This window comes from Otolemur garnettii, unplaced genomic scaffold (genome assembly GCF_000181295.1).
Source record: "Otolemur garnettii isolate 467f Iridium unplaced genomic scaffold, OtoGar3 scaffold00074, whole genome shotgun sequence".
NCBI lineage: Eukaryota > Metazoa > Chordata > Mammalia > Primates > Galagidae > Otolemur > Otolemur garnettii.
Window position 1 is genome coordinate 1,516,583 of NW_003852469.1, and position 14,774 is coordinate 1,531,356.

General features: G+C 43.8%; 1 protein-coding gene across 1 annotated transcript in view; it reads right to left on the reverse strand.

Moving 5' to 3' along the window:
- The window catches only part of MSRA (methionine sulfoxide reductase A), a 321,213-nt gene that overhangs the window by 189,099 nt on the left and 117,340 nt on the right, over positions 1-14,774 (reverse strand). Inside the window, exon 2 of the mRNA XM_003793929.3 lies at positions 2,807-2,875. Coding sequence (XP_003793977.1) covers positions 2,807-2,875 — 69 coding nt within the window. The remainder of the gene's footprint in view (positions 1-2,806; positions 2,876-14,774) is intronic.

A 14,774-nucleotide genomic window follows, 5' to 3' on the forward strand; every position in this document is an offset into this window, starting at 1 on the left:
ATTTCAAAGCACCTACACAGGCAGCATTCTGTAAGGTCCATTCAAATGATTAACAAAACTGTAATTGGTGATACTATGTTGGTGTAAAATATTAAGACCCACAAGGCTGAAGAATGGGTTTGGACAACCGCAAAGTGTCATCATTGTTCTGGTTAACTCACGGTCAAGTAGGTGGAAGACACTCTTCTGTTCATTTATACATGCTACTAAAATCAAATGGGAAAAAAATGAGAACAGTAGGAGATACCGCCCCAAGCAGTATTTTCCCGGCAAAGGCTGCATCTCAAGAACCCTTCAGAGCACTCTGGGAATGCATAGAAGTTTACGAATCAATTTGCTAAATTGGCTTGGCAGGAAATCATGCTTTTGTGTGTGGGTCCAGCTGAAAGGCATCTCAATCAATCTACCAGGCCTTCCCAGGGCACTGTCAACCAGTGCAGAGAGAATCAGGGGACACCCTGAAAGGAACATGGATTCAGGGTCAATTAGCTGGGCTCCACCTGCCACCTCACTGGCCGGGGTACTCTGGATGAGTCTGAGAGCTCACTGAGAAGAGGATTCTTTTATGATCCTTGAAACACACATGGTGCTGGCAAGATGGCATGTCCAATATATCCCCAAGAGTCAAGCACTGTGCTGAGTCTGACCCTGGGAGTGCAGAGCTAAACAACTCAGAATGGCAGAAGCCCACCCCCGCACCCCTAAAATCTCTCTGCACTATAGACCAGGTGGACAAGTGACAGAGAGAGAGGACAGTTCTGAAGACATTAATATGAAATGCTTGCATATACTTAACCAAAATAGGGCTTTAATCTGGAAGAGCCAAACTGAAGTTCTAAACTAAGAATTCTTAGATGTCAAACGTATTCCATTTTACGATCTGTATAATTTTGCCTTTCATGTGTCGTTAACGTGTAAAAATTATGCACATGATTCATCTCTTTCAAAAGCACACGTGGCCGCTCACAGTGGGCTTCCCAGGGGCTGGCCACAGCCAGAAGAGCCTTCGGTCCTGAACGCATCAGAGGCAGAAGCTACAGGCCCAGAGCTGCAAAGGTATCTCAAAGCTGACCCCATGGGCCCTCTCACTGCAAAACTGAGGCTTGAAGAGGGGGAGTTGTTTGCTCAAAATCAAACAATGAAGGCCTTGGGTTAGGATTTTTAGAAAACCACTCTAAACCTGTGACCAGAAAAAAAAAATTGCCACAGAGCCTTATTCCCTGATATTTCTAATTCTATAGTCAATGTCATCAGCCTGTCTGGTACAGGGTCTGCCCTTCGGGAAAGTTTTCCTCCAATATCATCATGAAGGAGAAAGACCTGCCAAGACAGGTCAAGGTCAACTTACACTTCCGAGTATGATACATGATGCAGGGCCTACTATCTAATACGTGTAGGGGTGGCAAATCTGAGAGACTGAAATAAAAATCATCAAAAGGACCCTTTCAATATTATATACCCAGCACTTACTGTCCCATGGTAACTGACACCATGCTAGGACCGGAAGGTCTCAAACATTTTAGCATACATTTCAGAGTGTCTGTCCTTTATGTGCCTTCTTCTACAGAAATCAAATTCACCACATTAACTTCTGAGCACAATGACTTCTAATCATTGATTAGTGGGTTTTAAAAGGGAATAGCCCACACAGAGCAAGATTTACCAACAGTCAGGAAGAATTCGGTCCCTGTTTCATAATTCTCCAACTGCTGAGCCTCACTGATTACTAATTCTGGTTCTGTCTCTGGGATTAAGGGAATGTTCTATCTCGAATGTGCTAATTTACGGACCAGGCTGTTCTGAGGCTAATTTCCAGTTCAAACACACTTCAATGCTTCACAGCAATTCTGTACCCTCATAGGAGACGGTCAAGACCAGAGCAGGACAGAAGCTGCCGGAGGCACAGTCAGGGAACCTCACGTATTTTAGGAATGAAGACATCACAGAACCTGTCTATGGGCAGAGGGAAAGGAACCAGGGGAGACAGTTCACTATGAAGCTGACGTGCAGGGGATGGAGATGGTCCTCCCTAGAAGCTGACACAGGGATGGGCCCCAGGGCATCACTGGAGGGAAGGGAGAGGAGGTACAAAGGCAGGCAGGTGAGGAAAAGAAGAGAGGGAGAGAGGAGGAGAGAGAAAGAGAGAGAAAGGAAGACAGCCAAATAAAGGCCCAGTGCAGAGACACTGTGAAGGAAGGTAAGTCAACATTAGATACACAGGTGGATTAAAAACCTCTTTGCCGAACGGTTTGGAATTTAACAGAGAAGTTCGGTTCAACCACATATCTGTATATTGTAGGTGTGCACTCAGGGATTGGACTTTATTCTGCTGAAAACAGTTCTAATTAATGGTTTCTCTTAAAGAATGTGCTCAATTTGGGATGGGTAAAGAAAGAGATCATTCAGTTAGATTGATTTTTGTGGAATAACAAGCCAAAACTACTTGAATCCCAGCCTTTAACAACGTTATATATCTGGGGAGGGGGGGGAATCCCTCCTCCTAAAGAGAAACTCAACCCCTAAATTAGCAGGGTTAATTCACAGTGTGGACATAAGAAATAGCAAATACTCAGAGTTTGACATTTGGGTTGTCAAAGTCAGACAAGAAAGTAGACTAAATTCTATACAATAAGCTTTTCTGATCACAGAAATTACTAAGAACTTGATAGATTTCTTGGCTGTAACAACTTGTAAGTATCTAGAAGAGCCCAGATTTTTGAAGCCCTGAGGATACTTGCAAAAACTAAGAAATTTGGCAGTAGTCTTTGCACACAATTTGGGTTTTCTTTCAGAGTTGATATCTTACCAAATACAGCCATCTGTGTTCCCTCTGGGAAAGGTTCCACTGTTCTGTTGCCATTGACATGATGTTTGGCTAAAAAAAAAGGGAAAAAGAAAGAAAGAAATGCAAGTTTCAGTGTAAAGTTCTACGCACATACTAACACATGTCAGTAAATGTGTCAATTAATTTACTTCTCATTTATAGTTAGAAATGCACCAACCCTTACCCTTGACTTTTGATTATTTTGTTTTTGATCTCAGTGACAGAATGGCCTAAAGATCATCAAGGTCAGGTTTGTTGTTTTACAAAGGCATGTACCAAAGGGCCTGAGTTTATATAGAGCCGGACAGTCAGTGACAACTGGGTCAATCCAGCCTGAACACTCCCAACTCCTGGCCAGAGCCCCCCATGCCAGACTGTCCCCTGGAGAACAAGGGAAGCTCTTGGTTTCAGGCTGAACTGGGAGTGGCTTCTTCCCGAAGACTCTTAACAATATGAACAGGGATGCAATCAGTATTTAAAAAGAGAGAAACCCTAGGACCAATGTTTCAAGAAACAGGACAGCAGTGCATACCTTTGAAAGGTTCCTCATAACCTGGTCAAGCGCTCACTAATATGGTGAGGACCATTGGTTAGTGAAGTCAAAGTAACATAATGAGCCCCCCATGTGGAGGTCAAAGCTCTTATTCTATGATCAGCACCCCACAACCCCTGCCAGTGGTTTTGAAAGCATTTGCCTTTACCCAGAGAGTCGGAAACCCATTAAACTCTTTAACCCACAAGCCCCACTTGTCAGAATTTAACCGAAGGAAAAATGCAAGAGGAAAAACAGAGTATGCACGTATTTATTAAAGTATTACTTATAGTAATGAAATCTTACAATCAACTCAATAGCCCAAAGTGGGGAAATTACTTGGAAAATTTCTATTTACGGTTTATCAAATGAATGGAATATTATGCAACATATTTTAAATATATCATGAAGAGATGTGTCAAAATGTAGAGAAATAGGCTCAGCACCCGTAGCACAGTGGTTACGATGCCAGACACATACACGGAGGCTGGCGAGTTCGAACACAGCCCAGGCCAGCTAAACAATGACAATTGCAACAAAAAATAGCCAGGCGTTGTAGTGGGTGCCTGTGGTCCCAGCTACTTGGGAAGCTGAGGCAAGAGAATCTCTTAAGCCCAAGAGTTTGAGGTTGCTGTGAGCTGTGACACCACGGTACTCTACCATGGGCAACAGAGTTAGACTCTGTCTCAAAAAAAAAAAAAAAAAGGTAGAGAAATATATGGAATAATGACAAGGGAAAACAATCCTATTACATCTTCTATGAATACTTATGGGGAAAGACGAGCAGAGAAACACACAGAAATGAAAACAGGAAGAGTGTGCAAGGTATTTATTTTTAATCAATTTCCTTTATCATTGTTAGATTTTTATATTGTCTAAGATGAAAATATGTTTGAATTTTTAAAAATCAACAAAATTAGAGATTTCAAAATATTTTCCACACGATTTGGTTTCCCAGGACTGTCCACAGCCCAGCTGAAACACTACACAGTCTCCGTAAAAAGCACACGCCATTTGACATCTGCTCTGGGGCACCTTGAAAGCACACAGATGGCCTTCCTGTCCAATCCTGATTTCCTTCCAGCACCCCCTGCCTTTGGAAATAGGCCCACCATTCTCCTACTTCCTAGTCATCCTCACCCCTTCTCTTCCTCACTCCCCACGTCTAATCACACCAACTCTAGTAGAATTCACCCCATACGCATCTTTACAATCCCTTTCCTTCTTCCCTTCACCATTCAACCCCTGCCCCCCACAGGGACCTCTTTGTCTGGACTCCTACCACCGCCTTCCAACTCCTCCACATCCCTTCCCCAACTCATTCTTCCCAATGTAGCACAATTAGCCTTCAAAAGGGAAAAATCTAATTATGTGACACAACCTTCCCAACCCCTTCTCACATCTTTCACAATTTCCCAATACTCTTTAGCCAAAGTCAATACTCTTCAGCACGGCCTTCAAGGCCCTGCGTGGTCCTCATCCCTCTATGACAGCCTCCCCAATCTTGGGACCAAGCATCCTTTCTCTGCAGCACTCCAGAGTTGTGCTTTACAATTAAACGTCATCATTTGGACGAGGATGGTACCTATCAGTAGACTGTAAGCTCAGGGAGGGGAGGGGGTGTTTCTCCTCAGGCCCAGCATTTCCACAATCCCGGGACAATGTACTAGTCCAGGTGTTCAATGAGTATTTAAGCTAATGAATGAAGTAAATGATATTAAAAAGTCTCTCTTTAGCCATTCTAAAAAATGCATTAAAAATACATATGGACAGTTATGTGTCACTTGATGGGAACATATTTTGATGCAATGTCACGAGGCAGTAAGAATTTTTCAGTTCCATTATAACCCTACAGACCACTGTCATATATGCAGTCCCTTGTTGACCAAGACATGATAAGTCACATGACTGTAATACACCTTTATGTAATATGCACATGTGTCCCTTATATAAAAATAATCACTGAAAATGGCCAATAGTTCCCCCACCAGGTGCCCTGGCAAGCAGTAGTCCATCTGGTCTGCTCCTGCAGCACCCACCCAGCATCCCTTTCCCATTTACCCACTCCCCTCTGAAGCTGGCAGTGCTGCGGGAGACCAGACAGAAATGCCCCGTGCACTGGAGAGGATGGATGAAGTTTGTCAGCTGCTCCCTGCTTACTGAAGTGGATCAAGTGGGCCCTGTCTTGTCTTTTATTCAAGAACCTGAGGCCCAAGGATAACAGGTTCTGTAAACTTCATTCTGCACTTTCCTTCTGAAATACAGCTGAGTCCTGTGGAGGGCAGACGCAGCACTCGTAGTAGAGACAGCACAGAACCCAGGGCTAAGATCATGGGCTCCAGAACAAGACAGCCTGCCTGTGACTCTCAGCCCTGCCCCTTCCTAGTCATTTGACTTTGCCTTAGTCAGTTAACCGCTCCATGCTGCTGTTTCTTCACTGTTCATGTCTTCCTCTGTACACACCTGATGTTTTGAGAATTAAATAAATATGAAAAGCATTTAGAACAGTGTCTAGTACATAGCAAATACCATGTACTGTCAGGCTAGTATTATCACTTATGTGTGAACTTCACTTCTCACAGTATTTCATGACACATATCTGCATATGCTCCATTGCCACGTCCATGCAGACATCACTAATCAACCACCGCACACTTCCATTATCCCCAAATGTCAACAGAATCCTTTCCCAACACAGGACCCTACACAGTGAGTCTCTTACTGCTTGGAGGTGGCATGTATGATTAAATCATCTTGCCATTCCTGGTCTGAGTGAATAAAATAGAAATACAGTCCAAAGGAAGAAGCCATTTTCCTCATTTCTACATGATACATTGCAATAAAACCCTCTGAAAATCTTCCAAACTCTATAAACAGCTTGAAAGAGAATGGAGTGGGGGGGTGGGGGGATATGAGAGCTACTTTCCATTCCGTAATGAGAAAATAGAATGCTCTTTAAAATCAAGCAATGGCATTCTTTTCCTGGAAACCATGGGGAAGTTTCTAAAGGCATTTTCCCATTCAAACTCTGCTAAGGCAAGTGTTTGGGGGCCAAAGAACTAGAGATATTTTAAACTCTTTATATGGGTTAAATAAAATTTGGGGGAAGAGTGGACTAACCTGGGAACTTAAATTAGCATTTTTTAACTTTTGTTCTAAAATTGACAGAACATTTTACTACAGAAATAAACCCACAAAACAGAAAACTCATTCAGTGACGAGGTCCCAGCAACAGATCACCAGCTGAGTGTGCAGTGGGGACAGGAGGCCTATGACAGGGACATCTGCTGCCCGGCCACAGCAGGGTGAATGCCTCCAATCTGGCTGGTTGGCCGCAAGTGCTTGTTCCTCTCTCTGCTCCATGGGGGCACGTTCCAAAGCCACATGCCCCAGGAGGACAACCTCTGCTAATGGCAATGACTTGTCCTCTGCCAAGGGTATATGAGGACGAGGAATATATTTTCATTTATCTTGAAAGCCAAGTGCTTGAGGAGCACACAGGTTAATTAGACTGGGTCACCGTCAACTTTTGTAGAGATTTTGAAGGGGATTTGGGGGACATACTCAAAGGCTCTCGAAGGTGATACTGACATTGCTTTTTATTTTGAGAATGTCTAATGCATTTCAAATTTTATGACTGTTTTCTTCCTTAAAAAAGATACAATAAAACTGCTCAATAATAATGAACCTGCAATAACTCAAATTCAGGAATAAATTCATCCCAGCCAGGGATGAGCTGCCTGTCCTGTGCTCAGACTAGAAAAGCTAAAATTCATTATCTTCTGGGAGAGGAGGTAGGGGGATCGAGTGATAAATGACAGATAAGTGGGGGGACAGGAAGATGCGTCCCCAGACTCTCAGTATTCAAGGGTGTAGGTCCAGTTGACTGGGTGAATAAGGAGACACTACCTAATTGGAGATTCCAGAAATAGCAGCCACTGTTCTGAGAGTCCTGGTCAGTCACTGACCAACCGAAATCAACCCAGGCCTGGAAGAGCCTTGGATCAGACCACACCCACAGAGCAGCTGGGCAGCAAGGAGTGTGCACCCCTCCCAGTTGTGTTATTAACCCTAGGACAGCCCAACCCACATGTCACACCACTGAGCTGTCTAGACTGACTTACCGTATGTCACCCCTAAACATTCAAGCCGTCACTACACTGATCAGAGGAGAGCAAGGCCCTAGAGGGGCTGAGACAGAGCACACTGACCTCACTAATATGGCCATAAAAGTTCATCAACCCCAAAACAAAACATGGTCTCAGCGTCGCTCCTATTATCTGTTTCTCTGAGGCTCTTTCTCAAGGTCACGAAGTCATGGTGTCTCAAAGGACAAGTCAGACTGGAACTAAGTAGAGTTCCTGTGTGGCCCACAGCCTGCCTTGGACCAGTCTCTCCTGTGTCCAGCAGCAGGACCCTTAGGGACACTGAGTAAGCACCCTGAGCCCTGATCCCACCCAAGGCACCCTCTGCAGCAAGCTAGAGATGGTCTGATTGTCACTCATTCAGATCTGGAATGGGGGACAGGGAGGGCAGGAAATGACGCCTGTCCGCACTCACGTGCAGAGGCACCATGCTTCCCTGTCCATGCTGTTTTTATCCTTTACAGTTCCTACAATTTAGGACCATGGCGTTTCAAAGTGAAAGTTAACCAAGAGTGGGTTTTGTCTTAATAGCATGCTCGGGAGGGGACAGTGGGGATGGACATGGTGGTGGGTGAGTTTCTGGGTAGGGCTGCTCAGCCCTGGAGTCAACCTCCCTTCCCCCAAGTCCTGTGTCTCAAGAAGTCCCAATGCTCCCTACTGACTCATAAAGTGAGTGACCATAGGCAGCTGGAACTCGTTTGTGATAAGGAGAGACTAGACAGGGACCCTTCCACAATGGCCATGGTGGGAATGGGACACCTGCTGCAGATGTGGAAGGCAAACTCCACTTTCAAAGCTCTAGGAAAAGGGCAAGGCACCCCTCACTCCTCTATGCATGGTGACCAACAACTATATGCAAATGGAGGCTGCCCTCAAAACAAAAGGCACTTTAGGGATAAACAGAGGACAATCGGGTGAGAACAGGGAAAGACCCATCACTGAAAACAACTCATGCACCATTCAGGACTTTCTTCTTGCACTCTGACTGCTGGTCTCCCTCCAGTTAACCCCATCTACTACTACCAGACTCCTTCCTCCCTCTGCTCCCAGAGCAACAAGCCTCCAGGCCAGGGAAGAAGCTGCTCAGACTGCTGGGGCAGCCCCCATGCCTCCTGTCATCTCTGTGCAGAAGATATCAAGCAGGACAGGTAGGTCAAGGCTAGGCCGAAACCCAGCCTGCACAGTGACACGCCTCGATGAGGCCTGCGGTGACACTTGGGGCTGGGTCACCTCTGTGGTCACTAGCAAGGATGTTCTCAGCTCTGAGTACATGCCAGGTACTCATGTTGTGGGGGTAAAAGTAAATTCTGTAGACCCTCCATCCAAGGATACTCATTTAACCAACAAAACTTGTTCAGAGAAACCCTAGGGAAGATGGATTTCTAGCCAAAAACACGAGGAAATGAAGATGAGAATAAAACATTCTGCAAACATACGACATTTTTATTTTTAATGCCCTGCCTGCGGTATTTCCTGATGTCTGTTTGGTGCCCAAGACTATGAGTTAAATGCAGAAAGAAGCCAGAGGCCCTGGAAACTGGTGTGGAGATTGACTCTGCAGACTCCCATAACCCTATATAAGACAGATTCCAAGATTTCATCACCATAGAAAACATAAGAACAGGTATTATACAGAAGAACAGTTAAATATAAAAATAAGTAAATATACAAATAGATGCTGAACCCTATGAGACACTAGTTTTAATTCACATAAATAGTAAAACCTAAAAAACAATGAAGGTGCAGTGAGACCAGCATATGCTGCTTGGGAACGTGAAGAGCCACCGTCTGTTTGGAAAGTAACCTGGTCACAGGCATCAGGAACATCAGAAGCATTTCAACCCTTTCACCTGGTCTCTCCAATTTTAAAGGCCTGCTTTTGGAAATCAGCAGAATTGAGATAAACATTTCCAAAGACACTTACAACTGAATTATTCATAATAGCAGAAAATCGCAAGCAACCTAAGTGACCTAACAAAAGGAAAATAGTAAATCGTTGTGCAGTTCTAAGATGGAATATTGTATAATAATTTATAAAGTATGACCATAAATACTTTTTTCCAGGGGAAAAAAAAAAATCGTCAGGAAATAGTAATGATAGAGTTGAGTGGGGGGAAGCAAGATCCCAAAAAAGTATCCTTGTCAATTAAGCCAAGAACAAAGTCACAGAAAAAAGACAAGAAGGAAACGTGGTAAAAGTGTGATAATGGCTCCCTCCGTATGTAGATTTATGGATGATTTTTCTTCCTTTATGCTTTTATGTGCTCCCAAATTTTTCTTAAGCAAATATTTCTTTGATAATCAGTAAACTGTAAAAGGTAGAAGGACAAAAAGAAACTCAAAAGCGGCCCTGGGAAAGAGGCAAGCCGGCCCATCAGGTCTATTTTCGAGCTGGAAAGATCTAAGTGTGCTCCTCCAAGCACCACTCTTCTGTTTTGAGTAGAAAGAAAAAGAGAAAGCAGCCAGCCTCTCTTAAACGGGAATAGCCAACGACCAGCTTATTTCATGCCTTACCACATAAAGGCTCATCCGAGGACCCTTTTCTTTCCAGGGTTCTGAGTACCTTGAACTCTCTCGGCTTTTGCTACCTAAGAAACTGCCCAAGTGATGAGCAAGAGTTGTCCAGGGACTTCCAGAGCAACTCGAACCAGCCATGTGCTGGTCTATTAAATCCTTTCTGATGAAGGCCATGCCATTGCCCCTACCCGGGGTCAGGCTCCTGAGTGAGCTCAACAATTGGCAGGTGCATGAGTGAGGGAAGGACTGAGGAAGGGTGACATGGGGACCGGGGGTGCATCTCTGCCTCAGGAGCCACATCCTGACCAAACCACATCGTGCTCAGCGCACAGTTCCTGAACACTGGTTATTGCCAGACACTGTGCTTACTGTGGGTAATGCAAAAAGGAAAATACAAAACCTGCCCTCTCTTCAGCCTTCACCAACCCGCAGTGCCTGCACCACCGCTTAGAGCTGCTGAGCAGACATGTGGACACAGGTTTCTGTTACCAGCACTGCCTACGGCTCTCAGAGCATCCTGCCATGATTAGACACCCCAGTTCATACACTACCCCAGCAAAAGCACTCCATCATTGTTAATTTACTTTTTAGAAGAATTCTCTTTTCACTTCTGTAATACTTTTATTAATTACCACATTTAAGAGCTATGTCTAACTTAGGCATCTCCGATAAGTATACTGTATTAACTGATGGATGATTTCCATCAATTAATGAAATTCCCCCCCCCCAACACAAGCAATTCCTAATGACTACCAAAATTAGATCATCTTGAGACTAGAAATTACGATTAAAATGAGGCTATTTTAAGGATTAAAATCTATATTGCAGCCTGATGCACGGGACATTCTGGTGAGTAACAATGTTGAGATACAGGTACGCCACAGCAGACGGCTGCAAACCACAACGAGTTCTTTTATACCAAGGAATGTAATTCTTGATTCTAAAACAAATTTTAGGGTTTTTAGATGAATGTTAAACACACCTATAAAGAATCACACCCAAATCATACTCTTCGTTCTTGTTCTAAAAACTGGTGCCCTCCGAAGACTTATCAGGGTCTGACTTCCCCACACACAGAGGAAGCAAAGTCCTTTGCCTCCTCCCCAGCATTTAGTTATGGAAGTTCTTCCACGATAAAATAATCAGTGTGGGGGGCGATGCCTGTGGCTCAAAGGAGTAGGGCGCCGGCCCCCATATGACAGAGGTGGAAGGTTCAAACCCAGCCCCGGCCAAAAACTGCAAAAAATAAAAAAAAAATAAAAATTAAAAAAATACTCAGTGTGATAAAAAATAAAAATACATAACAAACAAACAAAAATATCACTGTGGGTAGAGTATCCAGGTCCTGTGGGTGTAATAAAGACAGGAGGCCCACGAGGTATGTTCTCCTCCAGCTCATATCATTACTCGGGAGCCTACCTGTGCACCTCTAAACATCAAATCTGCTTTTACAAGCAGATCTATACAACACCACGGAGAAGAGGTGACACATGGTTCCCTCAAAACTCCATGGCATAAGGCAGACCTTTCCTTCTTGCCTTGTGAACGCATCAGCAGCCTTAAGCAGGTAGCACGTTGTTCCTTGATGGGACATTATCTGCATAGAGGGTGCATGAGGTGCTGTCAGCAGCTGAGCTGGAGTATACCAGGAGCGCCCTCTCCCTCCATGCACCCCCCTACACGTGCCACCCACCCACCCCCAGACAGTGATAAATGATCGGGCCCAGCGCTCAGTTGAGCCTGCCCAGCCCCGGACCTCCTGGCAATCTGTTCAGACCAACACCAGCCTCTCCCCCAGTGGTGGCTCAGCATTACGCAGCCGGCCTGCTGCAGGGGAAGGTCAGGTCTAGTGACTTTTTCTTTGCTGTTTTTTCATGAAAAGGAATTCTGACTTTATTTCTTCAATCCAAATCAGAAAGGGAACAGGGAACGATCTTGTTAGAGACCTTATGGCAAACTTGTCTGGGTTCTCTTTTTACATTAGAAATAAAGAGATAGCTAAATTAAGTGACTTTAAGGAGAAAGAAAGAGGAATCATTGCAGGAGTCCATTTTGCTCACGCTGGCTGGCCACCATTAAAAAAACAGGCTTCCAATATATGAAACTGTTGTCTGTTGTTGGGGCTCAGAAGACAAAAGAATCTAAGGGGAATGAAATATTGGTAATAAGAACATTAACCTGGAGCATCAACAGGGCTCATCACAGATTAGCTTCCACGATGTAGGTTTTGCTCATGTACGAACATCAGAGGATGGTTTATAAAAAGACCGGCACCAGCGTTTTGCACTAAATAATCTACACTGTGGAACAGGATGCCCCTTTATAAAGAATGAGGTAATGGTTGCAGATATGGAGCTATAATATCTACAAGATACACTGTTAACCGGGAGTGGGGATCAGACGGCAGGAGAATGTGCATAACAGTCCATGGTCCTGTTTAAAAAAGTAACTCTTGCTGCTTTTTGAGCTTTGTTCTGTGTGACGTTTTACTTTTTCAAAAACAGAAATTAAAAAAACATTTTAAATGTCCCCAGCCATTGCTACCTAGATGAATACTCACATGCCCAGGAGCCTCTTCCCAGGGCAGAGGCCCCGCTGACATGCGGGAGGGGTGGTGGCCTTGGGCAAGCAGCCGTGAGCTCTGACCAGCCCAGTGCTCAAATGCCATCAGTCCCGGGGCAAATGTCAAAGCGGTCCCATTTGCATCATAAGGCAGCTGAACTGCAACCCTGCTTTAAAATTCCAAGTAATTTAGAGTACCGGAAGGCCCCCAGATAGAGATCTCAGTCCATTTCCTCTCTAAAACTGATCTGCTGTCCCCAGAGTGAGGTGTTAACTGTTCTCTTTCTAAGAGGGAGAGGATTTTAAGAGGATCAGCTATTCCAAATCTTAGAATTAACAGATTATTTACTCAAAAATAAGAGATGTTTCCGGATTTACCCCCCACTCTTTTTTTAAATTTTACTTTAGAGGAGAGAAAGAGAAGGAGATTGAGTCTTAAATACCAGCATTTTGCCTTTCTGGTACGATTTGAATTTTTTCTGTTCCTCTTCCCTCTTCTCTTTCCTTGTTCTTCCAGAACAAAAGCTAAGGATATTTTACAATCTATTTTAGGTGTTCACCATTTCTAATTCTAATAGCAGTTCAAACTTTTTATATTTCCCTTTTTGAAAAATCATGTTTTTACTATGAAGTCTTCAATTGATTTTCAGTATGTCAGTGGAATTTTTTTTTTTAATTCGGCTCTTACTAGAGATACAGTACATGTAAATCAGCTGCTCTAAAAATTCCTTCTAAGGACCTGTCACTCTGAGATAGCAGGCTGGGTCTCATGGCTAATTAAGGGAAGTTAGATAACCCAGTGCATACTCATGTTAAAAATAATGAACAAAATCTTCAACTCTGGCTCTACAAATGACACGGAAAGGCACTTCAGGATGTTTTCCATACTCGTCTTTCTATGAAGTAGGGATACGAAACAGAACAGCATAACTCAGGAAGGTCAGTGGAGATGGAGGTGGCGCTTCTGGGTGTCCAACTTCACAAAAGGACAAAGATGAGAGATGGCAGTGTCAGTTATCTTCCTCGAATACAAGCTCAAGCAAACACTTAGATATTAAAACAATGTGCTGGTTCCTGGATGGATTCTCTAATGACCAACAGAAGCGTTGCTGAATAAAATGAGAATCACGTCTGAAAACATCACTCCTGAGAGAGCAAAGGCAGGCAGGCTTGTGCAGAACCCACTGGGGTCTGAATGGTACCTCTAGTGGGCAGGAAGGCCATCCAGCTTCATAACCATGTGGGCTGAAGCGGGTCTAAGGCTGGCCAAAAAGGCTTCTCAGGTGCTAAATCTGAACGAGTGTTTTTGGAAGTTCCTGATTAAGACCATAGAATTCTAGAAATTAAGGAGTCGACTATAAAGGGACTTTGGGATGGGCCCTGCAGAAAATCTGATTTTGAGTAGAATTATGTCTTAATAGGTCTGCCGGACTCTTAGTGCTAAGAATAAATTAATCAAAAATAAATAAATTAAAGAGAGTAATCTCTTTTTCTGTCACTGTTTCTTCTCTAAAGGCTGATAGCTCAAAATGAGAAGATTTTGGGGGAGGACTTAATGTAACATAAGAAGCCCCCAACTTAAAAATGAGTCACATTTGTCAAGCATGTGTATGAGCATGGACATCTGAGACAACAGAATGACATAGAACTCATTTTACCAGGAGCACGCTATTATTGATGGCATTAGCAGGCCCACAAAGGCCTACTCAAGCCACAGTCAGTCTCAAATATAGCTCTTGCCCAAGATTCTGACCATTATTTATGGAATACAAATTCAATTGAGAAAATACCTACAACACACCACCTTTTCACAGTGGTCAAGCTGTGGGGGCTAAGGGTAGGGGTCCAGGTACTAGCCTGACTGCACACAGAAAATCTCCACATTGTACTAGTCATCATTGTGAAACAGTTTTCCTTCCAAGGAGAAAAGGAAATCCCTTGTTGCACAATAACCACGTGCAAGGTAAATTCTAAGTTCAGAGGTCTAATTTCATATTAGAAAATAGAGCTGACACAACGCTAAAACCCAGGTGGTAACTGGGCTGCAGTCTCATCTGAAAGCTTAGTGGGGGAGGGTCTTAACATCATCTTGGCAGGGCTCAGTAAACTTGAGAGCAGACCATCCCCCAGTTCTACATATACAGCCACAAATTCTCTGACACTCTTCTGTCAAGAGGAGAAATTTTTTTTTTTT